Raw genomic sequence first — 27,784 nt, 5'->3', positions numbered from 1 at the left:
CCCCAGATCTGGGAGAAATGAGTGTGTTGTTTAAGCCAGCCTGTGTCTGTGCTAACATTGCTGGCTGATCAAGGCAGCCTTGAAGTCCAGCTAGCCAGGCAGCCTGCACCTCTGATGCCTAAAAAAGAAGCCACCAAACAACACCAAAACAAAACAAAACAAAACAAAACCCCTTAATGTTTTCCATGTGCTGCTCACGTTCACAGCTGTTGTGGGGTGCAGGCAGTCTGTGGGTGACAGTTGACACATCTGATAGCTCACAATAGCCTCAAGGGCTTAATTCACGGTGCTGGCAGACACAACGCCTGGCCAGGGCCAAGACACTGCCTGTCCCTTCTCAGCTTTTGCACCTCTGTAGGCTGCTTCCCACAGCCTCCGGCCCCTTCTACTCTGGTTGGTTTATTCATCAGTAAGACAGCCCACTGTCTCGTAAGTCAGCCATGTTGGCCCCTGACCAAGCAACAATATAGTTTGACTCTATGGGTTCCGGGGTCTTTCTTGCAAATAATTTTGTCATTGCTGGGGATAATACAGGACCGATGGGAAATCTGAATTGCACTGAATTTTCCTGAGTCATATTTTTCCTCTTTAGACTATCTTTTCATCCTCCATTACAAAGGATGTAAAAACCACTTTGCAGCCTGGAGCTCGATGACCCCAGGTTAAGTGTGTGGCACATGCTTGATGTGTGCATCTCAGGTGACCCATGTACAGCTAGGGACAAGGGCTATGGGAGATGAGGGGAGGCTGGATTTGTGCATATTTGGGGAGCTATGCAGTGTGTGAACATGGGATGGGAGGCGGCAAGTCTCCTAAATTTACAAAAAAATCCTCTTCAAGACAAGGTCTTATGAAGCCCAGGCTGGTCTCAAACTCACTATATAGTCAAGGATGACTTTGAACTTTTGATGCCCCTGCTGCTAACTCTTGTGTATGGAACTTATGCATGCACCATGATATCTGGTTTGTGTGTTACTGGAGATGGAACTCATGGCTTTGTGGTATTAGACAAGCACTCTACCCACCTCCTGACCTAAGTATCCTGAATATAGCCACCTACCTAGCAACACCCATCTAGCTTTCCTATTGGCCAAGAAGTCAAGATGCTACAGAGAACAAGGGGACTGAGCACTGGACAGGTCGATTCTCCCCCTCTGACCAGTAAGAGAGAACATGGGCAAGGCAATCCAAGGGGCCCCTTGGAGTTTCTGGCTTAGCTCTGGGTATGGAGACAGAGGAGATATCTCCAGACAAGGCTAGAATGGACTTGTCACCTCTAAAAACCTGTGCCCTGAAGATCTGCAACATGAGGTAGGGGCAGAAGCCATTTGATGTTAGTGGAGTGGGTAGCTCTGTGACTGTACAGAGTGAGGTGCTGGACGGGCCTGCAGTTAAAGGGGAAACGCATCTAACTCCACGGCCTCCTCTCTTCTTTGGGCTCAGTGCAGGGTAGAGGAACAGATCAGCCTCAGACGCTTCCTCAGGGAAGACACTGAAGTTCTTTGTCCCAGGATTCAAGTGTTTGCACATTAAGAGGCTACTGGCAAGCCAGGGCCTGTTAAGGGAGGGAGGGAGGAAGCCAGGGAGGGATGGAAGCTGACCCGAGGCACAGGTCTCAGTGGATGTGGGGGTGAGGAAGGAGCAAGAGTGAAGGGGAGACACCTGACCCAGACCTAGGCTCAAGGGACCCAGGTACCGTAAGCGGAAGAGTGACTTCGGAGCCAAGAAGGCTGGGGCTCTCCCTGAACCAATCAAGTCCTTAATCACAAATGGGTCTTCAGAAATCCTTTGTAGCCCAGGCTGTCCTCGAACTTGTTATCCTCCTGCCTCAGCCTCCACAGTGCCAGGATTACAGGCAGGTTGGCACCACACTTTTGTTTCTTTAAGTCTGTGATCCTTCACAGAGCAGGACAGAACCCTGGGAGCTAGGTGACTAGTCAGTCGCTCCCTATAAAGAGATGCCTTCCTCCAACTTCCCTGGGGAACCTGGACCTGTGAAGAGATCTCCCTCTCTGGCCTCTACTGGGTCATTATTGGCAAACAGCGGAAGCAGATGAGTGTCTTCCAGCGCCTAGTGATGCTTCTGGTTCCCAGTGGCTCAGCCCTCCCTGGCCCTCTCTTCTCTTACTTCCTCTCTTGATACAAAAGCGTGTGACAGACTGGAGTTTTATGGACCAAAGAGGTCCTGATCTGATTAAAGAGAAAGGAGGAACTAAATTCTAGGTGTTTAGTATGTTGCTGGGGCAGGTCTCAGTGCAACCCTGACCACAAGGATGGGTTCTGGAGGGGGCTTCTTAGATGAGGACGCAACTCCTGATAAGAGTGGTCCTTAGAGATACCGGAGCCCTGGGACATAAGTGAACGTGTGTAAAATGTCTCCACGATGCATGAATGCCGAGACAAAGACACAGATGTCACCAGGATAGAGATGTTCACATGGAAGCAGCTTTGTGTGGGGCCCCAGGTCCCCTGACACAGGTAGAGGGAGCTTTGCGATGGGGTTTGAGAACAGGCCCTGCAGAAGGCTTGAGGGTGCCATAGGGTAAGTCTTCCTTGAAGTGTGACCCCTGTCAATCAATCTTCCTGCTTTGTAAGCAGGCTTGGCCCCAGGGTGTGCATCCAATAGGGCCACCAAGAAAGGGGGCGATTCTGGATGCTTGGCTAAATTTCTCTATCCTGCTACCTCTGCTAGTTCTCTGCTTAGGGACAGCTTTTCTTCTGGTGTCAAGTCTGATCACTGGGGACAGGGCTTTGCAAACGTGAATCCGTAACCTCAAGGCACTCCCTTCTGTTCACTCCATACCACCTGTTCTCAGTATCCCTCAGGAGGGATTCTGTGGTGGGGGAGGGGTGGGGCAGAACCACACAGACCAGAAATGCTTCCAGCAGGGAGAGAAAGACGACATGGCAGATGGGCTGAGTGGGCAGAATAGGTGGGCGGCACAGGGTCACAGAGCCCTGAATGGGGAATCCCCTCAGAGGACTCAGCACCAGGCCAGAGTTTAGACCACGGAAACTCCACACATGCCTTCCCCACTCGAACGCAGCGGGTGAGAGTCAGGGAGACCTTTGTAAACAGCTATCCGCACACCCATGCAGCCGCTATGCCTACCCAGGACCTGTATCCATCACCGTGAAAGAACCAACTCCAGCAGTGTCAACGCCGCCAAAGAGAATGTACCAGAACCCTCTTCCCACAGCCCCAGTTCTCAGGCCTCAGACTTTGGGGGTGCCATGAATGACGGCCCGCTATAAAGGACCCCCAGATGTCCTATCAGCTGAGAAGCTATGGTGTTCTCGAGTTGCCCAGGCGAGGGTGGGCAGTGAGTTGAGTCAGGATGTTCTTAGAAAACAGGATGAAGGTGAAGCCGAAGGAAGGTCCCCAGGGAGACCCCGTGCTAAAAATACACAGAGAACTGCCTAGTGTCCTTCGGAGCTGTGCACCCAGGGGCTAGCAGTCACTTCCAGCTTGGAATGGGGCCTCTGAAAACAGAGGTTCACAAACTTAGCCCACCTCTCCCCACTCTGACCTTGACCTGGGAGCCTTGACTCAAGGGAGCAGGCCTGTCATTCCTGCTTCCATCCCTGTCCTGTGTTCTGGGATAGCACAGCTGGGACACTCCATAGCTGGGCAGGCTTGTCCTGGTGCAAAGAAAGCTGGAGGCCCCGTCCACACGTAGACACATGTGCGTGCACAGTCCTGTGAGAGAGTCTGTCCACAGGGCCGTGTGCCTTGGTCTCCACAGCCCGGAGGGGTGGTGTTCAGTCAGCGGCTCTCTGTACCTGCACTGGAGCCTCACTGGTCCAGTCTGATCCTAGCTCAGGGGTCCCTGATACTGCCTGAGTAAAGGGGTGCAGGTCCAAGATGCTGTCAGCTTCCGTGGTCTTCACGTCATCACACGGGTCTCCCCAGGCTGGGCTGTGTCGGGACCCCCCTGGTGGCAAGCCTGGGCCTCCTGAGGTGGCAGAGGGCAGAGCAGGGAAGAAGAGGCGGTTTGGGGGTAATGCTGGCCCATGTCCATGGTCACAGTCTGGAAGAGAGAGAGAAGAAAGGGTGGATAAGAAAGATGTGGGTCCCATCATGCCATCTTTTGTATGCTAACATCTTGTCAGAGAGTGACTTCCGGTGGGCTCCTGTCTTTTCCAAGCAGAAGGGGCTTCTGCTGATGAAGGCCCTACTGTACATTGGACTCTGGACTGACTGTGGCCTATTCCTGACTTCATTTTAGCCTGGAGGAGTTTAGCTGTGTGCATTTTGTATCCTTTTTTCAAATCAAAGCTGAGGATCAGGGAGGTTATGTGGTTTGCCTATGGGTGCACAGCTAAGAAACATCAGGGCCAAGATTTGAACACAGAACTCGCTCATGACAGCAGGTAGTCCAGTGTGTAGGCTTGGACAAGTTTGACCACTGATGGGAGAGCAGACCCGCATGATCACACATGTCCCTTTTAGCATGGGCTCTGATTCCACCACAGGAGTTCAACACACACAGGAGGAATCACGATACAATGTAGTGGAAAATTCCACAGGATTTCTAGCATCATGGGACACAGGACCACAACTTACCCTGTACCTTTAGTTTCTTCAGTCTATGTCTAGAGAAGAACCTAGAACACAAGGCTTCCTGCCTCCTCCTCGCCCCATCAGTGAGTTCAAGCCCATCTGCCCAGGGGCCACTGGGTGCTGGCCCAAAGGACCTCTGAGTGTTACAGCCCCAGATAAGCTGGGCACTCTTAGAAGGCAGAGTGACACCCATGAGCTGCCTCCTGCCTGTGATTTCATGGCTGACTCGAAGTGTTACCAGGCTGCCAGTCCAAGGCTGTTACCCACTCCTGGCACACAGTGGTAGCCAGGGCAGAGTGAACATTGGTTGTCTGAGGTGCCTAACAGTATCCCTGCTATGGGTTTCACTGCCCTCAACATTCAGAGCATGAAACTGTAGCTCAGAGAAGCCAACGATGTGCCCAAGTCACAAAGCTATCCACGGCAGGGAGGAAATTCCAACCTGTGTCCCCGGATTGTGAACTCTGAATTCTTTCTAATTGCCCAGGAGACGGGTGGGGCCCTGGGGTGAGAAGAGACGTGAAGGGCAGGGCAGGGCTATCTCCATATGCCTATCTCCTGGGACCTCGAGGGTCTTCATGGGGGCCCATGGGGTTCCCACATATACACATCTGTGTGCAGACATGCCTGGTGAGCAGACAGGGCAATGTTAAACGTGGGTGTGCATGGGTCCTCGTGGGCCATGCAGTATCTCTATGTAACGTCTCATGTTTGTACGTGAATTTGCCTACATGAGCAGGCTTTAGGGTGTATTTCCATTCAATGCTCCTATGTATGGAGGTGTGCGTATAACTGAGCGCATCTCTCTCTCTCTGTCTCTGTCTCTGTCTCTGTCTCTCTCTCTCTCGTGTGTGTGTATGTATGTGTGTAGATTTGTGTGGAGTCTGTGTTCACATGTGTGTGCATACCTGAGCTTGTGGGAGTACCTAGGACGGCAATAGGAAATGGGGCCCCCTCAGCAGCCTCCCTCTCAGCTTCCAGGGAGAGCCATCATGGTGGCAGGCTTAGGGAGGGGACTGCGGGATGAGATGTAATTTCCTGGTCTTGGGAAAGCAATGGATCTACAGTTAAGGCAATGGCAAGGAGGGGCATGGACCTTCCTAAGAAGGAAGCTGCTGCAGAGGACGATGAACAGCTGGGAGCCCTTCCTGTCTCAGACTTTTGCAATGGAGGATGCTGGGAGCTGAGATCTGCCACGAAGGGGGCAGGTGCTGGCCCAGGTGGGAGGGGCCCTGCCAGTCAGGTTTCATATAGGAGCCCCCAATCACACAACAGCTGCTTAGATTGAGACATCATCTGTCATCGGGAAGAAATAAGCCAGAGGTCACTGTGCCAGTCACAAGCAGACTCGAGGGTCCCAGTGTCATTACGGGCTCCCCTGAACAGATGTTGGTAGAGAAGTGGGGTACCTGGGTGCTGGGTACATGGAGTGGCGTGGCTGAGGAAAGGGTTGGAGGAGGAGACCAAAAAGGAGACAAAGATCAAAGGGTAAAAGGTCAAAGGGTAAGGCAGTGGGGGAGGTATGGAGGAGAACACATACTCTGCAGACTTCCAGAAATGCCCGGGGTGCGACAGGCGGCGGTTTCGCTTTGGCAGTTTCTCTAGCATGTCCATGAGCTTGGTGAAGGTGGGCCGCTCTTCCTGTTCAAAGGCCCAGCAGAAGAGCAGGATGTCCTAGAAGAAACCAGTGAGCCATGAGTGGACCTAAGTAGGGACTTTATTGTGTCCTCATCTAAGCCTCAGTACCTGGGCATTGCTCTAGGGCTGGCCATCTGTCCACCCTTCTGCCCACTTCACATCCCTCCATTATCCACCCTTCCACCCACCTACTCAGCATCCATCCATCTACCCAGTAGTCACTATCCCCACCTACCCACCCATCTACCCATTTACACATTCATCCATCCATCCACCCATCTACCTAACCATCTATCCATCACCCAGTTGTCAGCTACCAACCACCTACCCACTCGTATACACAGACATCCCACCCACCCACCCATCCATCCACTCATTAACTACCACCCACCTACTCACTATATACACAGCCATCCTACCCATCCATCCATCAATCTGTCTACTATCTATACATTCATCCACATCAACTCAACCATTAATCCTTCATCTAGCAACTATCATTCATCCATCACCCATCCACACCACCATCCATCCATCCATCCATCCACATGAACCCATGCTTCTTTGTTTACCATCCATCTGTTCATACACATATAAATTGTCCACTCTCTCATCTATCTATGTATCTATGTATCTATCTAGGTATCTATGTATCTATCTATGTATCTATCTATCTATCATCTATCAATCATCTATCTATCTATCTATCATCTATCTATCTATCAATCAATCATCTATCTATCAATCAATCATCTATCTGTCATCTATCTATCTATCTATCAATTATCTATCTATCATCTATCTATCATGTATCTATCTATCATGTATCTATCTATCATGTATCTATCTATCTATCTATCTATCTATCTATCTATCTATCTATCATATCTGTCTATCTATCTATCTACCTATCATCTATCATCTATCTATCAATCATCTATCTATCAATCATCTATCTGTCATCTGTCATCTATCTATCTATCTATCTATCTATCTATCTATTATCTATTATCTATCTATCATCTATCTATCTATCTATCTATCTATCTATCTATCTATCTATCTATCTATCATCTACTCACCACCAGATATCTATCACTCGCCATCCACACAAGATTCCATCCAATTATCCATCTAGCTACTGTCCACAAAGCATGAATCCTCATACATTCACTTATTTTTCTTCTTCTGCCATCTAGCTACTCACCCATTCACTTTATCCCCCTTCTCGCCCCCCCTTCTCATTATTTGATTAGCCATTCTAGTAATCTAGGGAGGCTCGTGGCAAGGGGGCCTGAGATATATGGAGACCAATAGAAGATCAACAGAGTTTCTTGACATTTTTCTTGAAAGTGAGGGATAGAAGGAAATCCTAAAGTCTCTAGCTACATCCCATTCGATTAGCAGATGCCCCTCAAAGTTACAGAGGAGAGAGGCTAATTTTCACCATATCCTTGTCCAGGAAGAGGAGCCTGAGGGCAAGTGGTCATGTTGAACACCTGAGGGAATTACTGCTTCCCCAACTTACCTGTCTTCTGACCAAAAGAGAGGATTCTCCCCATTGTGTTAAAGAGGAAGAGTACTCATTTGTCATTAGGTTTCTTGGTGTCTAGAAATACTCTGAGTTAGACAATGGTTTAATACTATTGTTGGACGTAAGTAAAAATAAGTGATAATACTGTTTGTGATATTTTAATGACTATTTTTTTAAAAAAAAATCAAACCAGGTATTTGCTGTTTATCTGAAACAGCAATCCATTTCCAGGAGGCAACCAAGTGTTACTGCGCCCCTGGTGGCAGGTACCTGGAATTGCAGGCATAGTGCTGAGAATTTGCCCTAAATTTGCCTTAAAAGCTCCAAGCAAGTCACTCTCTGAGAAAGCCTCTATAGCTGTCACACACAGGACCAAGAAATCCCAGGATTGTGTCTGCTTCTCTCCTTGTCTCCCAGACACAGCCTTTCATGAGACTTACCGAGATTTCTTTTCCCATGCCAATCTGGCTGAGGTTGGGTTTCATGCCTGCGCCCATCTGCCAAATTATTGCCTCTGCTGGTTGAGTCTTGAATGGCCACTCCCTGGCGTGGAGCTCATACCAGATGGTGCTGTCAGGTAGTGGACACAGTTAATGAGGCATTGCTGTGGTGTGTCATTTGTGACCTAGGTACCCACCTCTTCACCCACTGTACAAACAGTGGTAGCCTCCTGGCTAGTCACTCCCTTTGCAGTCTCTCCCCAAGGGGCTGCTGTTATGTCTAAAACCCTCTTGAAGTTAGTCATTAGGTTTGTTGCCCCAGAATACTTTTACTGAGGCCAGGATGAATACAACTCTACCTGAATCATTTAACACAAGGTGGCGGCCATTTCTGACCTTGTTACTCACAACTCTAGGAAACAACTGCATCTGAATACTTTATTCATGAGGTTGCTCTCTATGGCCTTACATAAAATACTGAAAAGGGTACACATAGCCTAACATCTCAGTAGTAACCAGCAGATGTATGTACTATAACAGCTCCTTAAAATGAAACAGCACTGCATTATCTTGAGACTATTTGCAAGACATTTTGCTAGCATGAAAAAATCCTCAGTAGACCACCCTAGGTGTGGACAACAGGATGAGGAGTGTGTGCAGGTCTTTAAAAATCACCACATACGCATGGATGGGGAAGGCTCAGGAAAGCAAACAATGTGCCGATGAGGGGCAGTGGGATGGGGAGCCCTGACTCCCATAGCTCCTCACGGTGAGGATGAATCACAGTGTGGACAGAAAGAAACATGTCAAGACTGTGACATGATGCAGATAGGCCTGAGTCTACACCAGTGGGAAGATGCGGTGCAAGCCACGCCCCTTCTCTATGCCCACGGAAGGGTGGCTATGTGGGACACCAAGCATCTGGATACAGTGCTAGGATTACTCCACGGATACTTGCCATGCCGTACATCCCATAAATCACAACGATGCACTAAGGGAGAAAGTGTGCCAGTGGTGAGCTTGGCTGCGGACAGGGTGATGGCCGGATGGCACATAATTGCCAACATGAAGTGCCATCAGTGATGAGGATAGTGGCAGGTGACTTTGGGGAGGCTCGCATGTCACTGTGGCCAAATATCTGTCTTCTTTAAGAAGCAGGTCTCTCATCTCAGGAAATATCACAATAAAAATGTTTCCTCTTCCACAAGGAGACCTCTGGGCTTCCTTCCCCCTCTCTTTTCCTGAGAGAGGTGTTCTCTCTATAGCCCTGGCTGTCCTGGAACTCCCTTTGTAGATCAGGTTGGCTTTGAACTCACAGAGATCTGCCTGCTTCTGTTTCCCAAGTGCTGGGATTAAAGGCGTACACTACCACCACCCAGCTTCTCTGAATTTTTCTTTAAGGAACACAAAGTCACTTTGGCATTCTCTTGACTGGCCAAGTACGATGTTAACTCAAGTCTTCACAGGCAAGTTTATTTTATTTAAAATTCTGTTTTATTTTTAATGAAGTGTTATGGGGGGTGGTACATGCCCATCATCATGGAGGTCAGCAGAGGGTGTCAGATATACCGGAGCCACAGTTGTGAGCTGACTGGTGTGTGCTGGGAAGTAACCCTTAGACTTCCACAAGGGCAGCAAATACTCTTAGCCACGTAGTCCCAGATGGCCTGCAACTCACGGAACCGCCTCTCTAGTCCCTGGGTGTGCTGACCAAACCTGAGCTGAACAAGGGCACCAGCAGCAGTTAAAGTGTTCAGGGGAAAGCCCAGGAGGCCTCAACCCTACACAAAGAACTACAGGCAACTAAAGAGAGCAGGAGAAATAGGCTTCCCCGGGGAAGAGCACACCGGTTGGTAATGCACTACCAAATGGTCAGCTCTGAAAACATGCAAGTGACATTATACAGGCTGAACAGGTTATACTTAAGGATATGAATGTGTGTGTCATGTGTGTGTGTGTATGTGTGTGTGTGTGTGTGTGTGTGTGTGTGTGTGAATAACAATTAATGGAAAAAGAGGCTATAAATTTGAAGACATTAAGGCGGCCTGCACGGGAGGGTTTAGAAGGAGAAAAGGGAAGGGAGAAATGATGTAATTATATTATAATCCCAATTTTTAAAGTTAAGATAAATATAAATAATACAATAAAAAGATCTTTTCTGTGTTTTATTTTCTTTGTTGCTCAGGATGGAACCCAGCGTCTCACCCGTGTTGTGATTACACCTTAAGGTTATGTACGGTTAACTCACTCAACCACTGGCTTCAGTGTAGAAGCATGAAGCTCAGTTTGATTGACAGTCTTCGGAGGAATTCGGGTTTGGTCTGGTTTTTAATTGCTGTGTGAGAACCCAGAGCCTCGTACATGCTAAGCAAGCCCCCCGTGCTAAGCCTCATGCCTAATGCTCAGTGTGTCTTTTTATTCCAATGCTTTGATGAGCTAGCGACTTGCTAGCCTTGGTGGGCCATCCTTGCCTAGGGGAGCTGACTCCTGCAGATAAGAAGGGACTGACCCGGGAGTGTGCCTTTCACAACAAACCAACAGACTCAGAACATCCTGACCAGCTGTTCACCATGTCCGCTCCCCAGTTCCTCCATCCAGAGCCCAAGAAATGATTCCAGTGCACTGATTGCTTTTCACTCTCTTTCTTGTGCACATGTGTTCATGTGAGCACATGTGTATGTGTGTCTGTGCTTACGTGCCTATGTACACATGCATGTGGATGCCAGAGGTCAACTTCAGGTGTCATTTCTTAGGTATGTTCACTTCGTTTCCTTGAGACAAGGTCTCTCTATGTAGCTCCGGCTGGTCTCGAACTTACTATGCAGACCAGACAGGCTTTGAACTCACAGAAATCTGCTTACTTATAGCTCCCGAGTGCTGGGATTAAGGGTGTGTACCACCACCCAGCTTGTTTTGTAAGACAAGGTCTTTTGCTGGCCTGGAACTCATCAGTTCATCTAGACTGGCTATTGAGCTCCAGGGACCCATCTGTCTATTCTTTTCCAGTGCTGGGATCACAGGCATGCACTACCATACCCAGCTTTTTATTCAGGCCCCCACATTTGCATGCTACATCCTTAGGACTGAGCCACCTCCCCTGTTCTTGCAGAGGTTTTATTAAGCTTAATCTGCAACAGAGAGAAGCAAGCCTTTGAGTGTGGTTCACTTCCAGGTCTGTGGCCTGCTGTGTTGCCCTGAACAGCACAGAATTAGGGTGGCCCTGGTCTGGACCTGGGCTCTGCCACCAGTTGCAGCACAGCTTGTCACCGGTCGATCCAGAACAGCATGCCCCACCCCCGCCTGAGAAGGTGTTTGGGAAGACAGTACGCTACCACACACAAGAAAAGCTCAACACAGCCTTCAGTACATTTCCACCAGCGTCTTTATGCTCGAACTCATTCCTGAACATGAGGTTCCCTGGCAACGAGATGCTTCTAATTGGCGTGAGTCCGAGAGCACGGGGTCCATCGCGATCCAACAGTGTCACCAATAAAAGGCTCATTAAAACCTCCTTCCTAACACAACTTTTAAGAGGAGGATTCACTTTGAGGAGTTAAAAAAAAGAAAGTTACACATGAAAACTGTGGCGAGAAACCAATTACTTACTCTAGTACATTTTGTTAATTACATTTTTTTCTCTCGTTAAATTCACGATAAAAATAAACCAACTTAATTACTGTAATTTGGTTCCAGATAATGATATCTAACTAGATAAAGATTTGGGAATTAACTAGTTAGACCAAGTGATGGCTTCTCAAAGGGCTCAAATGATTGGCTCTGAGGATTGAGATCTTCTGAAAATGCACAATTGGGGGCCCACAGTGAGGGCACAGTGGGGTGCTTTTCTACAGGAGGCTGACTGCCTCTCTAATGCGCCTCAGGAATGACAGGTCTAATTGCACAAATCTACAACCTTGCAGCTTCCTTGGTCAGTGTCTCTCCACTCTTCAAATCCATCCCATAAATCAGCCATGGATCTTCATGGCTATTTATGGGATGGGGACAGCTATTTCCTGGCTGCCTTTTCTCATCTGGTGGTGGTGGTGTGTGCATATGCATGTGTTACATACGCTCTTGTGTGGATGTAAATTCCACCTAAATATACATGCACAAGTATGTTCAAATGTACAGAGATCAGAGAGCTTGCTGGATATCTTGCCTCAATTTCTCGCCACCTTAGTATTTTGAGGCAGGGTCTCTCACTGGGCCTGGAATCACTAATTCACCATCAAGCTCTAGGGACACACCTGTGTCTGCCTTCCCAGCACCCAGCCACCCAGTTCTTGACACAGTCAATGGGGTTATAAACTCAAGTCCTCAAGATTGCATAACAAACACTGACTGACTGAACCACCTCCCTAGACCCTGCTTATTATTATTATTTATTAATCTGTAGCCCAGGCTAGCCTATAAACAAAGTGGTTTTCCTGCCACAGTCTCCTGCATGCTAGTTATAAGCACACCATACTGTATATTATTCCCATCTCCTGGTTGGACCTTCTGAGCGCTCTGACTGGAGTCCAGCATCTATGCCTTGGTCTCTTCCCATCCTCCTATGCTTCTGAGGGCTTCTCATTCTTCCCTACGGTGTAGATGCTACTTCTTGACTCACAAATGCCTCCTTTTCCAACTCCAGATGTGGATTTGCCCAGCTCTGCTAATTATCTCCAAAGCTGTTCAAATTTTTTTTGAACATACCCGACCTTTTTGTATAACCCAACCACACCTTGCTTCCAAGGTTACTACCATGGAGAATACCACTGTCTTTCTACATGCCGATGGCAGCTCTCTTGGGACCCCTTCACTAAGCCCCAGCATTTATACCCTGTAAAGGCCTCTTTATTTTGAGCCTGTACCCATAGCTTCTGATTCATGGAAACCCAGCCTTCACCAAGCCCTTCTCCACACAGTTATCTGCTGAGCAGCCAGAGTGATCTGGTTGAACTGGGGCTCCTGTGACAGTCACCCCACTAACCTATTTTATAACCACCCATTGCCACACCAACTCTAGTGTCGTCTGTGTGACATGACATATGTCATTATGCCGGACGGGAGCTACGTGTCCCATGGGACTAGGCTTCCTGGAGGTCAATGGCAGACAGCCTGGTATTAGCCACAGCTGAGGCATAGACGGGTTTCTCGATTAGCTGGCTATGCGGGATATGAGCTTTGTATAATCTCTTTTATAATAATGATAATATATACACACACACAAGACAAGGATCATTCTCTTCAGAAACAGCTCTGGGATAGGAAAGCACACTATGGGAATGTATAAGACTACAGCAGAACCTTTGTCATACACAGGGTGTATGATGAGCAAGGGAATAGATGGGTTAATGTTGATGGACAAAGACTGTTATATTATACTTTGAACTTTATGGATAAGCTTGCTAGATCCTAACCCCCATGATGTCTGCTGCATAAGAAGGTACTAAAAAATATAGTTCAACAGGTGCAGAGAACTGATTAGGTATATTTGGTCACTAGATGAAATAAAGGGTTAGGAAGAGGAAAGGCCATGATAGCGATAATGAGACAGAAACTTTCTATTCATAAGATGAAACCACTTGTCTGAGGTTTACAGTCCCAAGGACAAGATTTCCTCTTCTAAGGATGCTTTATGTCTAACACCTGTTCCTGATAATGTACTTTTCTTAAATATTGCTGATGTGACTAAAAGAAGCTTTCACACTGTGCCAACTAATGATACATGACCTTCTGATTTGTTCTTTGTTTGAATACTATATTAATGAAAACATGAATTCAGTAAAATCGCAGCAGATTCTAACCACTCTCTTGTGTGTTGTGTCTGTCTGTCATTTGCCGAACTTGTGCCTTCCTGTTACCAGGACCCTGCTTCTCCCACGGTCTGAGTGGTTCCCCTGAGCCGGTCCGTGGCAACCCATGGCTCCCTAGTGGCTTGAAGATAAAACTCCTTCATGCCACCATTAAGTCCACAAAGGCTGGACACTGCTTTCTTCCTTAGTGTCTCACCCAAGCCCTATTCCCAACCTGAATCTTTATCCATCAGTACCTTCCCCATGGCTACACAGTCCTCCATTGTAGATGACTTACCTTCCCTCTGGAGTACCTGTCTCCCTGTATCTAATCTCCGACTCCAGCTTCCAGTTACTTCCTGCTGGAGGCTCTCCCTCGCCTCCCAGGCTGGTACCTGCATTCTCTTTTACCCCCAGAGTCCTGCCTTCATCCCCAGTGAAGCATCTCTCCACAAGGCGGAGTGGAGTGAGCATTGAGGCCAAGGCAGCTCAGAAGCTTAGCACTAGCCTGGCACACACAAGTCCCTGGGTCTCCGTCCCAGGAGCTGGAAAAGCAGCAGTCAAAGCAGTTCTGAAGCTCCTTCCTTCCTGAAAACAGCAGAGATTCTATCTCCTGTCCTCGAGGGCCATCTACACTTAGCGGCTTGCCTACAGGGCGCATACATCAGAAGGAGACTGCACATTCCACAACATTGTAGCCGCTCCTACTCAGGATACTTGTGAACCTTTCTGAACTCAATGAAAGTTGTAAGGCGACAGAGGTGTGCATTGCCTGGGTTTCCATCATTATGTAAAGTACACACCTGTCAAAGTATCTTGTTACATGTAAATACATCATTCAAAAAGAAAACTTAAAAAAAAACAACATGGCGGGAGCGATGCTGTCTAACACTCAGATTCAGCTCATATCTGCAACAAGGCTCTTAGCTGCCATGCTGGGAGCTCACTGGAGCGCCTCCACATAGCAGGGTGGACGGCTTTCCACAGTGGAATGATCATGGGCAGCCACCTTGGAAGTGGCTCACGGGCACGCAATACACAATGAACACTGCAACAATGAGTTGGTATACAATGAACAAATGAAGGAATGAAAGAACAATGAACGAGTAGGGAAACTTGCCATGGTCTCATAACTGAAACCAGGCGTACGAGTGTGCAACAGTCATTCTTTCTACTACATCCCCAGGTCCCCCAAATTCATCCATAAATCCCACCACCTTGCCCTTACCAACATGTGCCCTGACTCTTCCAAAGGTGACACTAGGTAGTGGCTCTACCCACACTGTGGTGGTCAAAGGCCGGGGTGCGGCCCACTTACCCGAGCGCAAAGACATCCGAGTGCTTGGAGAAGGGGAGCTTGTCCTCTTCTGTGTCGGGGGACAGCTGGCGGATGATCTCTGGGGCCAGGTGACACAGCCAGCCATTCTGGATACGCAGCTTATCTTCTCGCCTGCAGAGGCAAAGCCCCGGAGAGCCTTGTTTTGTAGCAGTGACCCCAGGTCCCGGCTTCCTACCCTCCTCCCTGGCCCTCCATATGAGGCTGAGAGCCAGACCGAGGTGCAGGGAAAGAAATGATGGAAACCAGCCCAAGCCACCCTCGGGTCCACAATCTCTGGGCCCTCTTGCTCATCTTCGCTGGATACTGTCCATTCTTGTTCCTACACATTGCGCTCTGCAGTCTAAGGTTGCCTCTAGAGGAGCTGTGCTGGGTGGTTTTGTGCGTCAACTTGACACAGGCTACAGCCATCAGAGAGGAAGGAGCCTCAGTTGAGAAAATGCCTCCAGGAGATTCAGCTGTAGGGCATTTTCTCATTTAGTGATCAATGGGGAAGGGCCCAGGCCATGGTGGGTGGTGCCATCCTTAAGCTGCTGGTCCTAGGTACTATAAGAAAGCAGACTGAGCAAGCCATAACGAGCAAGCCAGTAAGCAGTGCCCCTCCATGGCCTCTGCATCAGCTCCTGCCTCCAGGCTCCTGCCCTGCTTGAGTTCCTGCCCTGACTTCCTTCAGTGATAAACAGTGATAAGGAAGTAGAAGCAAAATAAACCCTTTCCTCCCCAACTTGCTCTTTGGTCATGGTGTTTGACTGCAGCAAAAGAAACTCTAAGTCAGGAACTATGCAAGATCTCAAAGTTTAATGCCTCAAGTCCCCCCAAATAGTACATTCTAGTAGATTCCTGGCACCGGATCTGCAATCGTGAACAAGACTGACAGGGGAAAAAGGCCAATGAGGATGATGCAAACAGGAAAAAGGCCACACAGTGGCAAACATCACACAAAGAATCACAACAGAGGCACGTGTCCAGGCTGAGGACACATCTGAGACAAGCTTTATGTGGCAGAAAACCCCACCATGGGAACAAAAGGAATATCCAAGCCAGAGGGAAAGCTAGGTCAGAACCCACGGAGGTGACCTCAGGAGGGTTCTAGAAACCAAGATACGGCAGTGCATAGGAAGGCAACATGTACCCTGTGTTTGAACACGGATTCTGGTAGGCAGGCTCTGTTCTTTCCCCCATTAGAAACAAGAGTGCACTGAGTATCTGTGGGTAAATGCTGTCACTGTCCTTATGTATATCTGCCACTGTTCCCGGGGTAAAGACCAGAGGAGGAGGAAAGTAAGGTTGCTCCAACACCTTGCAGCAGATCAGAGTCCGCCACTGGGGACAGATGACTAAGTGGCCCTTGCATAAAGCTTTCTTTCTTTCTTGTATTTTTTTAATTTTTTTTAAAAACCAATCTTTTCTCATTTTACAAACCAATCCCAGTTCCCACTCCCTTCCCTCCTCCTGCTCCCTCCACCTTCCCTCCCTGCCCCAGCCACTCTTCAGAGGGGGTAAGGCTTCCCATTGGGAGTCAACAAAGTCTGGCACAGCAAAGACTAGGAGAAGGGGCTGTTAGCCAAGGGGCATGAGTAAGAGACAGGTACTTCAAGATGACAGCAGGAGGCTCACTGTCTCTGGGGGAACTGGGCTGGCTGCATCCTACAGCTCTTTCAGGTGGCCTTCCCAGCTCTATGAGGTGTGTGCGCTGGTCCTTTTAGGGCACTCAGTCAGACCCTCCCCATCATGACTCCCCCCATGTCTGAACATCTTCAGGGATGGCGTTTTCCTATCTTGTCTCTCAAATGTGCCAGCCACCAATTTCTGTGACTGTCTCGCTCTTTAAAGGTGGACACTATGACCAAAGGGCTGATAGATAGATAGATAGATAGATAGATAGATAGATAGATAGATAGATAGATAGATAGATAGATACAGAGACAGACAGACAGACATACAGACAGACACATAGAGAGTTTGTGTGCTCTTGAGATATGCCTAGAAGTCAGAGGACAATCTACAGAAACTGGTTTCCTTCTTCCACGTCCTACGGATTGAACTTGGGTCTTCAGGCCACATTTATTTGCTGACCCATCTCATGAGCCCCAAGGACTGAACTCTAAATTTAATTCCACTTTTGATTTTTTTAACTATATCTAGTCTCTCTCTCTCTCTCTCTCTCTCTCTCTCTCTCTCTCTCTCTCTCTCTCTCTCACACACACACACACACACACACACACACACACACCACAGAACTTATGTGGTTGTTGGTCAGAGGATGACTTTCAGGAGTCATTATCTCCTCTAGCATGACAGCCACAGGGATCAAACTCAGGTCGTGAGGCTTGGTAGCAAGTGCATGTACCCACTGAGCCATCTCACAGACCCTGATTCCACTTTAATTAAAGTTAAATCTGCATAGATACATCTGTCTGGCCAGTGGCCCAGATCTAGATAATGATTTACTAAAACAAATTTTTTTTAAAAAAGAAACTTAAATATATTTTAATAAGTGACTTTTAGCACAGTTATAAATAGAAACTAGTATTTTTCCAATGCACATTAAAATGAAGACAGAGAGTGCTTGTCCGTTCTCTCCTTAAAATCCACTCACAGATTACACTCTCAGAAACCCTGGGCCTAAAGGAAAGAACTCCTAATGAGGTGGCAGGAGTTTGGGGGTTCAGGGTTCCACTGCTGATGCATTTCCTATGTAGGTGAAGGAAGCTAGAGAAATGCTAGACCTGCAGTTCTCCAAGTCATTCTTATTTTCCAGAGGGTACACACCATCCATCTGGATAAACACAGGTATTGAGAGATCCCTAGACAGGGGCTGAAGGGAGGAGGCTGAGATGGGGGATCACTGAGCTTCCGCCCTGTGGGGGGGGCTCTCCTGGGGTGCCTCTCCATCCAACATCGGGGCCATCTGTCCACTGCCTAGATTTCTACACCAGGAGCCAGACACAGTCAGTGGCCACCGTGAAATCTATTCTAACTTGGGGCTTTCCATCCTTGGTGTTATGTTACTGTGGCTGTTACTGTCAGGTGGGGCTATTCTGTGTTTGTACCACGTTTTGTGTCATCCCTGGCATCTACACAGTAGTTGCTGGGAACACACACATGCACACACACATGTACATGCACACAGACACACACGCACGCACACACACAAGCACATGTGCGCACACACACATGTGCACACATACGCACGCACACGCATGCATGCACATGCACGCACACGCACGTACACGCGCGCACACACACACACACAACCCTAGCTGTAGCTAGGAGGAATGCCTCCATACCCATGAGAAGGAAAAGTTTTTCATTTAATACACATTAGAGAAGAGAACGGCCTGGATTCCGGGGTCGAGAACGTTTCCTCTACTGGGAATAAACAACGTGGTAGTTTATGTCCTCTGCTGGTACACAGGGCCCAGACACTTTAGCAAACCCTGAGGTTGGTAGAGTTGATGGCATCTTTCTCCTGGGATCAAGAACACCCGCTGACATTTAAGGACGTAAAGACTCATTTGCTGCTTGTTAGCTGTGAGGCCTCGGGCACACTCTGGTCTCTATTTTTCCATCTGCCAAAAGGGCACATTCATTTGTACCTCAGATGGCTACAGCAACATGAGTGTCCAGTTTAGGGCTATGTCTACTGCCAGGGCCATATGACTACTGGATAGGAATTATTTGACACTATATCCCATATGCATATCTGTTTATCTGGAGGACTGAAGCCAAAGTAGGGAAGTCTACTTACTGCACAATGAGGAACTTAGTGGGGGTTAGCCAACCTTTCCCAGACATGGCCACTCCTCACAGGGGCCAACAAGCTGGGAACCACTGGGACAGGGGAGGGTGTGGCAGACACATAAGTGCCATTAGCCCGAGGCTGGGGTAGGCACCTGCCTGGGAGAGGGTTAGGAGTCAGCCCTGGTGCATACACCCCAGGGTGTCCTGTTCCCATGGCAGCGGGCCCACCAATGACGAGTCCGAATCATCCTCATTATGGTTATTATTATGATTAATAACAGGTTGTGTGGGGCTGGCACGGTAGGGCTGGCATCTTAAACGACACTTTGTCGTGAGGGTGGCAGAGCAGCTGTTTGTGGGGATCTCCACGGCTACCTCTTCGCTTCCGGTCCAGTGGTGTGTTCTGGGAAACAGCAGCCTTGGGGAGTCTGACATCCTGGGACTGTTATTTCAAGGATGTTACTTCCCTGTCTGCAGGCCCATTACCACAGCTCCACCCGCTCTACAGGGTCAGGCACATGCGCAGTGAGCTCAGTCCCTATCATCTATCTTGCAGTGTTATGGACTGGGATTGTCCCCCAGATTCTCATGCTAAAATCTGGACTCTCAATGTCACCATCACTAAAGGCAGGACTTGTAGGCTCAGGATTTAGTTTAAATGACATAGAAACAGAAAAAGGGACTACTGGGGAGAGAGAATGGGTCAGAAAGAAGGGAGACACCAAAAGAAGTGAGGAGGCAGCTAACTGGGCAAAGCTCACAATACAAAGGTGAATAAATACCATACAAAAACCATCGTTTGGTGCAATGGATATACGCCAGTAATTTATTGTCTTACGTGCTAACTTTTAAACTTTTGAGATTACATTTATTAATTTATTTGTGGGAGTGTGTGTGTAGGTCAGACAGCATCTTGTGGCAGTTGGTTCTCTTTTTCTATCATGTGGATCCCAGGGGCTAAACTCAGGCCATTAGGCTTGGCCATCTTACTAGCATATATATATATACATAGATAGACATACACACACATACTCTACTGTATGACAGTTTTACATATATAATAAAATAGTATATATACATATATAATAAATATATATGTATGATAAAGATGGGGGTTTTAGAGAGATAATTAAGATGAAACAAGGCCTAAATCCATGGCCCTAAGCAACGGGACTGTCATACTTAGAAATTGGTGGTTTGAATAAGAATGGCCTCCACAGACTCATATATCTGAATGTCTAGTCACTAGGGAATGGAACTATTTAAAGGACTAGCAGGATCAGGAGGTGTGGCCTTGTTAGAGAAAGTGTGTCACTGGGGGTGGACTTTGAGGTTTCAAAAGCTCACACCAGGCTCAGTGTCTTGCTGCAGGCAACTGTAGATCAGGATGTAGCTCAGCTACTTCTCCAATGCCACGTGTACCACCATGCTCCCTGCCATGGTGATAAAAGACTAAGCCTCTGAAACTGTAAGCAAGCCCTCAACCAAATACTTTCTTTTGTAAGAGTCACCTTGATCATGGTGTCTCTTCACAGCAGTAGAACAGCAACTAGTACAGACAAGGACTGTGGTATTGCTGTCAGGCCTGACCATGCTGTGTGTTGGAGGAACATGGAGGACTTTGGAACTAGAAGAGTGGTTGGGCGCGCTAAGAGGGGCTAATGAGCCATCCTAGTAGGAGCATGGAAGACAGTGCTGAGGGCGGCCTGACCTGTGGGAGCCCAGCTCAACCAGTTCTGGAGGGGAAGGATACCAGCCACTGGACTGGAGATATCATTGCAACAGTCTGGCAAGGCAAGTGGTTACTAATTTTAGTCCTTCTCCTAAAAGTCTGCCTGGGCTAAATCGAAGAGTTTTGGATTAATGGCTTTGGGATATCTAGCCGCTCTACAATGAAAAGGAGCAAGCTGGACAGGGAGAACTACAAAGTGGGCAGTCTGAGGAGAAAAGGAGCACTGGGGCATGTAATGGAACCAAGTCCTGTGGTCAAGGAGATAAAAGATTTAAAGAAAGGCCTGAGGTTACCTCAGGGTGGGACCCTACTTCACATTCCTCAGAAAATGGCACCAATTTCTGTCCTGGTCAGGTTTACTATGGCTGTGATGAAAAGCCATGACCAAAAGCAATGTGGGGAGGAAAGAGTTCACTTATACTTCCTGTCACTGTTCATCGTCAAAGGAAGTCAGGACAGGAACTCAAGCAGGGCAGGGACCTGGAGGCAGGAGCTGATGCAGAGGCCATGGAAGATGCTGCTTACTGGCTTGTTCCCAAGGCTGGCTCAGCCTGCTTTGTAAAGAACCCAGGACCACCAGCCCAGGGATGGCCCCACCCACAGTGGGCTGGGCCCTCCCACAACAATTACTAATTAAGACAATCCCCTATAGGTGTGTCTATAGCCCATCTTATGGAGACATTTTCTCAGCTGAGGCTCCCTTCTCTCTGACGAGTCCAGCTGTGTCAAGTAGACACAGAACAAGCCAGCATGGAAGCGGGCCAGATGTGAGAATTTTGTCACTTTTTCCGCTCCTTCATTCTCTCCTCCCAGCTTTTCTCTTCCCCTCCCCCATCTACCTGAGAGACCGTGCAAGGACATAGTTAGAAGAGGGTCATCTATAAGCCTGGAACAAAACTCTCTGCAGAAAGGGTCAGCTGGGCCTTGACCCTGAAGCCCTAGAACTAGATAAAATATTACTGGTGCGCTGCATCAGCACCCCCACACCCTTGTTATGGTAACCCCAGTTGGTGACTGCCCTATGAACCTCTCAGTGGCCATGTCTTGGCGGGCTCGATGGAGGCACAGACTGGGGATCTTAGGCCTCACTCCTGAGAAGGATGTACAGCTGCCTGTAAGTTCGACTCCCTGGCCTCAGCAATACAACAGAGTAGGGAATATAGTCATAGACTCCTGCCCTCGCCTTTCACAGCGAGGACAGCCAGCAGATATAGATAGGTGTTACATTTTAATTGTGAAGTGGTCCCCAAAGGCTCACTTGGTGGCTCAGTCCCCAGCTAGTGGTTCTATTCCGGAGGTTCAGCTGGACAGAGCATAGCTGGAGGAAGTCAGTCACAGAGTGGTTTGAGTCTCTAAGGGTGTCTTGTCCCTGGCTACTTCTTGTCCCTTACTATCCACTTCCTGTCAGCCATGAGGTGAAGAAGTTCCTCTTCTACATGGGCCCTGCTTCCATGATGCCTGCCAAAGTCCATGGAATCAAGAAGCCATGCTGAATCCAAGAATCCATGAGCCATGCTAAATCTTTCCTCCCTCAAGCTGTGAGTCTATGTTTGGTATTTTGTTCACCATGAGGAACTCACTAACATTGCTGGTCACCAGGAGCGAGAGATTTCTGACCAGCCCAAAATCAAGTTAAAGTTACTTACTCAGCCTCCATGAGACCCATGTAAATACTTGGGTTTGCAGTGACATCACCAATTGTGTCCCTAAGCCTGCTCTGACCTGGTCCTGGCAAACAAGGTGAATGCGATTTTCTGTGGCAAGCCAGGGACCTTGGGACTGCTGTGGGACCGAGCAAAGAAGGAGTCCTACCCAGTCTTGATCCGCCAGCTCCTTCACGGACTAGCGCTCTCCAGGTGTCTATTGCACTATCTGTTTGTTTGCCTTGACGTATCTAATGCCACAGATAGCTCTAGAAACTGGGGACATCCAGTTTGGATGGGGGGGGGGATGACACCTGAAGACAGTAACCAAGGCTGCTCAGAAACAGCTTATGCCATGTTTTGTTGAGTTTCAAGCACTCTGACTCAAATTCAAAGGTAGCTCACAGTAGGGATAAAGTCCTTCAGGAAGTCAGGAGGATGTCCCTCAAAGAAATCAGTGGCTCTCCAGAAATGCAGAAACGTAAACATGAGATAAGTCTCAGCGCTGTCTCCCTGTGAGAGAGGCCATTCGTTATATGACGCAGGGGTTTGAGATACGTGTGCCCTGCGTGTGGACACAGCACACTCTCCAAATCAAAATCCGCGAGAGCAGACCTTCCAAGTTACTACAGACTGTTTGTTCGGGATCAAGCTGTTTCTCGCATGGCTGACTCAACGCGGCTGGCTCCAGGGCGAGTGGCCTCTGAGAGTTAATTACTTAAAGATGGTTAATCGTTCCCTGGGTGATCCTGGGGAGGTGTATGGAAATGAGTGCTAATTACACCACAGCAGTCCAGCTATTTGCCCCCGCATCTGAGGCCACTCAGGGTCCTGTGCGGGATGCTCGTCCTGTATCCTCGCGTTTTATCTTCATAAGGACCCCCCAAGCGAGGCGTTTTCAAACACAAAAACTCGAGTTCAGAGGTACTGCTTGTCTTGGTCACAGTCACAGTTAAGAAAGGGCGGGTAGTCTGACCTAAAAGCACTTACTATCAGCTGTGTTTGGTTGCTAGGCTAAAGTTAATTACTACGACAGCTTGGAGCTTAGGGCTTGGCTGACCCCATTCCCTAGGGAAGCCCCATAGGCAAGGAGGAGAGTCCTCAAGCCCAGGGCAAGAGCTTGTGAGAGTCGGGGTTGTGTTAGATCTCATGCCACAAACTCAAAGGTGTCACTTTCAGGACAAGCGAGAAAGACACTAAGGTCATGGGTAACCCCCCTGCTGGCATGGCAGCCTAGCCACAATCTTAACACCTGTGAGCTCACAGATATAAGTCACTCAAGACATTTGGGATGAGCTCCTACCCCTTGACGGTCACTTATCAAGAATCCCTCTGGTCCCCTCTGTCACCTCTTACCTGCCAGCCTGTAGTACCCCAGAAATGCTGAAGAGCCCAAAGTCCGTGATGACCACTTTACCGTTGTCATAGAAAACATTCTTTGATTTGAGGTCCTTGTGAAGGATGCCCTTGGCATGGAGGTAGCCCATGCCCTGTAAGAGATGAGGAGATGGGGATGCATTAGAGACAACCCAGTACTTCCTTGTCGCCTTCCCTTGGATCCTCAAGAGTGGCAGAGTACAGGGTCCCCCCCCACCATGGAGCTCAGGGGACAAAGGCTCTGTGAGTCACAAGGCCATCATCCCTCACAGACCTCTGCAAAGCCATCTCCACAGAACCACTCTGCTTCCTGAAGAATAAAGGAAGTGCTCCAGGGGGAAAGAGTGGGGACACCGTCAAGGCTAGGGACACCAGAAAAAGGAATCCACCAGTCATTTTCCCTCATTTCTTTTATGAAGGGGCCTTGCTCTCTCTGTTACCCGGCCCACCACCCTGTGGAAGGACCTGAGATACTTAGGAGGCATTTCACGACCCCACATCAAGAACACACAGGGACATCTACCAGTGATTTAGAGGTGGTTTTCACATCTTTTGGCTTTGGCGAGTGATTGCCGTGTCTTTATTATTTCCACAGATCACTCCTACCACTTCTGATTGGAACGGAAGCCTGAGCACAACCCACCAATGAGGCACCTGTCGGGACACTTCCACGTATCCCAGGCAGCGGAGAGACAAGATGACAAAGGAATTCCAGGACTCGAGTATACCAGTTCCTAATGGTGATGATTTGAATCTTAAATGTCCCCCATTGGTGTATATTTTGAATGTTTGGTACCTAATCGGTGGTACTGCTTTAGAAGGCCTTTAGAGGTGGAGCCTACTGGAGAAAGTAGGTCACTGGGGGCAGGCCTTTGGGGGAACGTTAACCCTGGCCATTTCTGGTCTCACTTTTTGCCTCCTGATCTCCTGTGAACCATCTCTGACTCATATTCCTGTCATCATGAACTGGGCTGCTGTGCCCCAACTCCCCTCCTTTCAGCTGCTTCTAGCAGAGTGACCCAGAAGTTTCTGATACACTTTCCAAGGAACTGAGTGACTTTTTGTACTCACTGGCCACTGCCTGTACCCAGGTATCATGACCATGCAGTACCAGCCAGAAAACAGAGTTTGAGGCAGTAATTTCTCAGGCTTGCATTTGACAGATTCATTGTACATACCACCTGGTATTTTTTTGGGCTAAATCTGATGTCTTTGAGGTCCAGACTAGTGGCGTAAACCCAGACCCTGGGTCTTAGGATCCTGTGACAGGACTTCCAGAGGAGGCTTGGTCTCTGTAAGGCCCAGGTAGGGGTCCCAGAACTCATGGTACCTTCACAATTTCTTGTGCGATCTGCCTGGTTTTGTTGACATCCAGGACAATCTTGGCATCCCTCACCACAGAGTAGAGAGTCCGACCCTTACAGAGGCTGCAAGGCAAAAGAACAAGGTCACTCAGGGAAATGACTGGCAGTGGGGAGGAAGGTGGCCCGCAACAGTCATCAGAGTCATGAAGAGCTGAGAGGACATGTCACCATGACACCCATGTGACACTGACAGGCCTTGCATCAAACCCCAGAGCTGGCTCTGGGTGACAATCTGCAAAGAGGCCTTTGTAGATTCTTTAAGAAGATCAGATACTTTCAGCCATGTAGACACCTGCAGATACAGCCAGGTCCAGCACTGTCTGTGGTGCTGTCAAGGAGAATGGCCCCTCATAGATTTGAATGCTTAGTCACCCAAAAGTCTTAGAGGGATGAGGAGGTGTGGCCTTGTAGGAGGAAGTCTCTCACTGGAGGTGGGCTCTGAGGTTTCAAAAGCCCCTGCCAGGCCCAGCCCCGCCCCACCCCGTCTCTACCTATGGATCAGGATGTAGTTCTCAGCTGTCACTCCAGCGCATGCCTGCATGCTGTCATGCTCTCCTCCATGATGACAATAACTGAACCTCTGAAACCACAAGCGTGCCCCCAGTTAAAGGCTTTCTCTTGTGATAATTGCCACGGTTATGGTGTCGCTTCACAGTGACAGAGCAGAGGGTAAGTAAGACAGTGGGCCTGCCATGTCCCTCAGCATAGGGTCTCTTTCTCTCTCCCAGTGCATGTATCTTATGTGTGTGCAGGCAGTTGCATGTGTGTGTTCACAGGTGCACACGCACATGAAGGCCAGACGACAACTTTGGGCGTCATTCCCCGGGTGCTGCCCACTTTGTTTTTGTCGCTGTTGTTGCTGAGGTAGGATCTCACTAAGTTGAGACTCACTCAGTAGGTTAGACTGACTGATATTGGTAAGTCCCAGGTGCTTTTCTGCCTTCCTAGTGCTGAAATTATACACATCTTTTTTTTTTTTCATCATTCTAGGGGGTTGAACTCAGGCCTTCAAGCTTCTAAGGCTGGCACTGAAACAAATGAGTTACATCTCCGTGTCCCTCACCCTTCCGGAGACAGACTCTCACTACATAGCTCAGGCTATCCTGGAACTCACTACATAGCTCAGGCTATCCTGGAACTCACTACATAGCTTATGCTGGCCTTGCTCATGTCCTCCTGCTCAGCCTCCTAGCTGCTGGGACTACAGGCCTGTGCCATTGTGCCTGGCTCCAATCCAGCAACTCAAAGGAGAACTGTCACAAACTTCTGGGCCCTCCCTCAGACACCACTGAGACGGCACTGTCTGCCATCTGTCCCAGACAGGAGTCTCCGGGTGGGGACTGTAAAACCGGGGCTGCGGTGCGCCCAGCAGCAGGCAATGGCCCATTCAGTCTTTCCACCGGGGGGGCGTGTCAAGAGAACAAAGCCATCAATCAGGCACCTGTCTGGAGGGAGGGTGCTCAACCCACTTGCAGGCTCTCTGAGTTTACTTCAAGGACTGGTAGTTTAAGACGAATGATGGGAGGGAAGGACACTGTGGGGAGGGAGGGGGCGCAACACCTATTCACTCTGCAGCCTGCCTGCTCCTCCGTCTCAACCTTCCTGGCGAGCTATCTCCTGACATACACCGAACAGGTGCTGTGAAAAATCCCCAAGGGAATGAATGAGTGAAGTGAATGAATGAAAGAGTTAATTCTGTAGTCACTAGAGCATCCCCAGTCCCCAGCAGGCAGCATTGCCTAAAAGAAGTATGGAAGTCATTATGATAATTAATTTTCCATCTCTATAAAATTAACAGCTTGGATGCATTTCTTTTAATTTATAGCTTTATTGCTAAAGTGCTCCGGGCATGATGCTTCCTCCTCTGGTGTTTGCTCAGCCTTTGTTTCAGGCTGGACTTGTGTTCCTGGGGTAGAAATGAGAGCGCTGGTATCGGAGGACCCCAGTTCAAATCCTGGCTCTGAGTCTCACTTACTATAATGTCTTGGGAAGGGTTACTCAGTCTCCCTGGCCTGGAGCCTCCTTATAGATCAGAACAAGCCTACATTGTACATTGAAATACGGACTGAATGCAGTAAGAGTCCATCTCAGCATCTGGCAGCCCCACTGGTTAGGGGAGAAGAGTCAGACCCTGTGGAATGAGGCTCCCGATCGGCACATAGCAGCCATATAACCCTGAGTACTCCTGACACATATGTTAGCTTCTGCATCATAAAGTGGGGGTGACCCTTCCTGCCTCACCAGAATTCAGGCATGTAAAAATGCAGGCACGATTCCCTGCACCGCGCATAGTAGGTCCTCATGGCCCTTGCAGTCAATAAAACGGTGGACATGCACATATGTCGATGGAGGAATGACGTATTTATCTGTGTATCACTTCTGCCTGCCCACCCACCTACCAACCAATCTCTCTAGTGTGTCCATCTGTCCGTCCATCCGTTTGTCCGTCCATCCATCCATCCCATTCATCCATCCACCCATCCATCCATCCATCCCATCCACCTGTCCGTCCATCCATCCATCTGTCTGTCCGTCCATCCATCCATCCATCCCATTCATCCATCCACCCATCCATCCCATCCACCTGTCTGTCCGTCCATCCATCCATCTGTCTGTCCGTCCGTCCATCCAT

The 27,784-nt window shown here is 48.6% G+C and overlaps 1 protein-coding gene across 2 annotated transcripts in view; it reads right to left on the bottom strand.

Annotated features, from left to right (window-relative positions):
* Positions 1 to 147: 147 nt before the first annotated feature.
* Positions 148 to 27,784, bottom strand: part of Ksr2 (kinase suppressor of ras 2) — a 353,104-nt gene continuing 325,467 nt past the window's right edge. For both annotated transcript variants that reach the window (XM_026784070.1, XM_013349493.2), the window contains exons 15-20: positions 25,119 to 25,215; positions 23,768 to 23,901; positions 15,275 to 15,406; positions 8,177 to 8,306; positions 6,105 to 6,238; positions 148 to 4,031 (exon numbers count right to left, since the gene is read on the bottom strand). In XM_026784070.1, the coding sequence (XP_026639871.1) occupies positions 4,025 to 4,031; positions 6,105 to 6,238; positions 8,177 to 8,306; positions 15,275 to 15,406; positions 23,768 to 23,901; positions 25,119 to 25,215 (634 nt within the window). In that variant the 3' untranslated portion in view covers positions 148 to 4,024. The remainder of the gene's footprint in view (positions 4,032 to 6,104; positions 6,239 to 8,176; positions 8,307 to 15,274; positions 15,407 to 23,767; positions 23,902 to 25,118; positions 25,216 to 27,784) is intronic.

The sequence above is a fragment of the Microtus ochrogaster genome, chromosome 2, assembly GCF_000317375.1.
Source record: "Microtus ochrogaster isolate Prairie Vole_2 chromosome 2, MicOch1.0, whole genome shotgun sequence".
Lineage (NCBI taxonomy): Eukaryota > Metazoa > Chordata > Mammalia > Rodentia > Cricetidae > Microtus > Microtus ochrogaster.
This window is presented reverse-complemented; position numbering and strand designations above follow the sequence as displayed.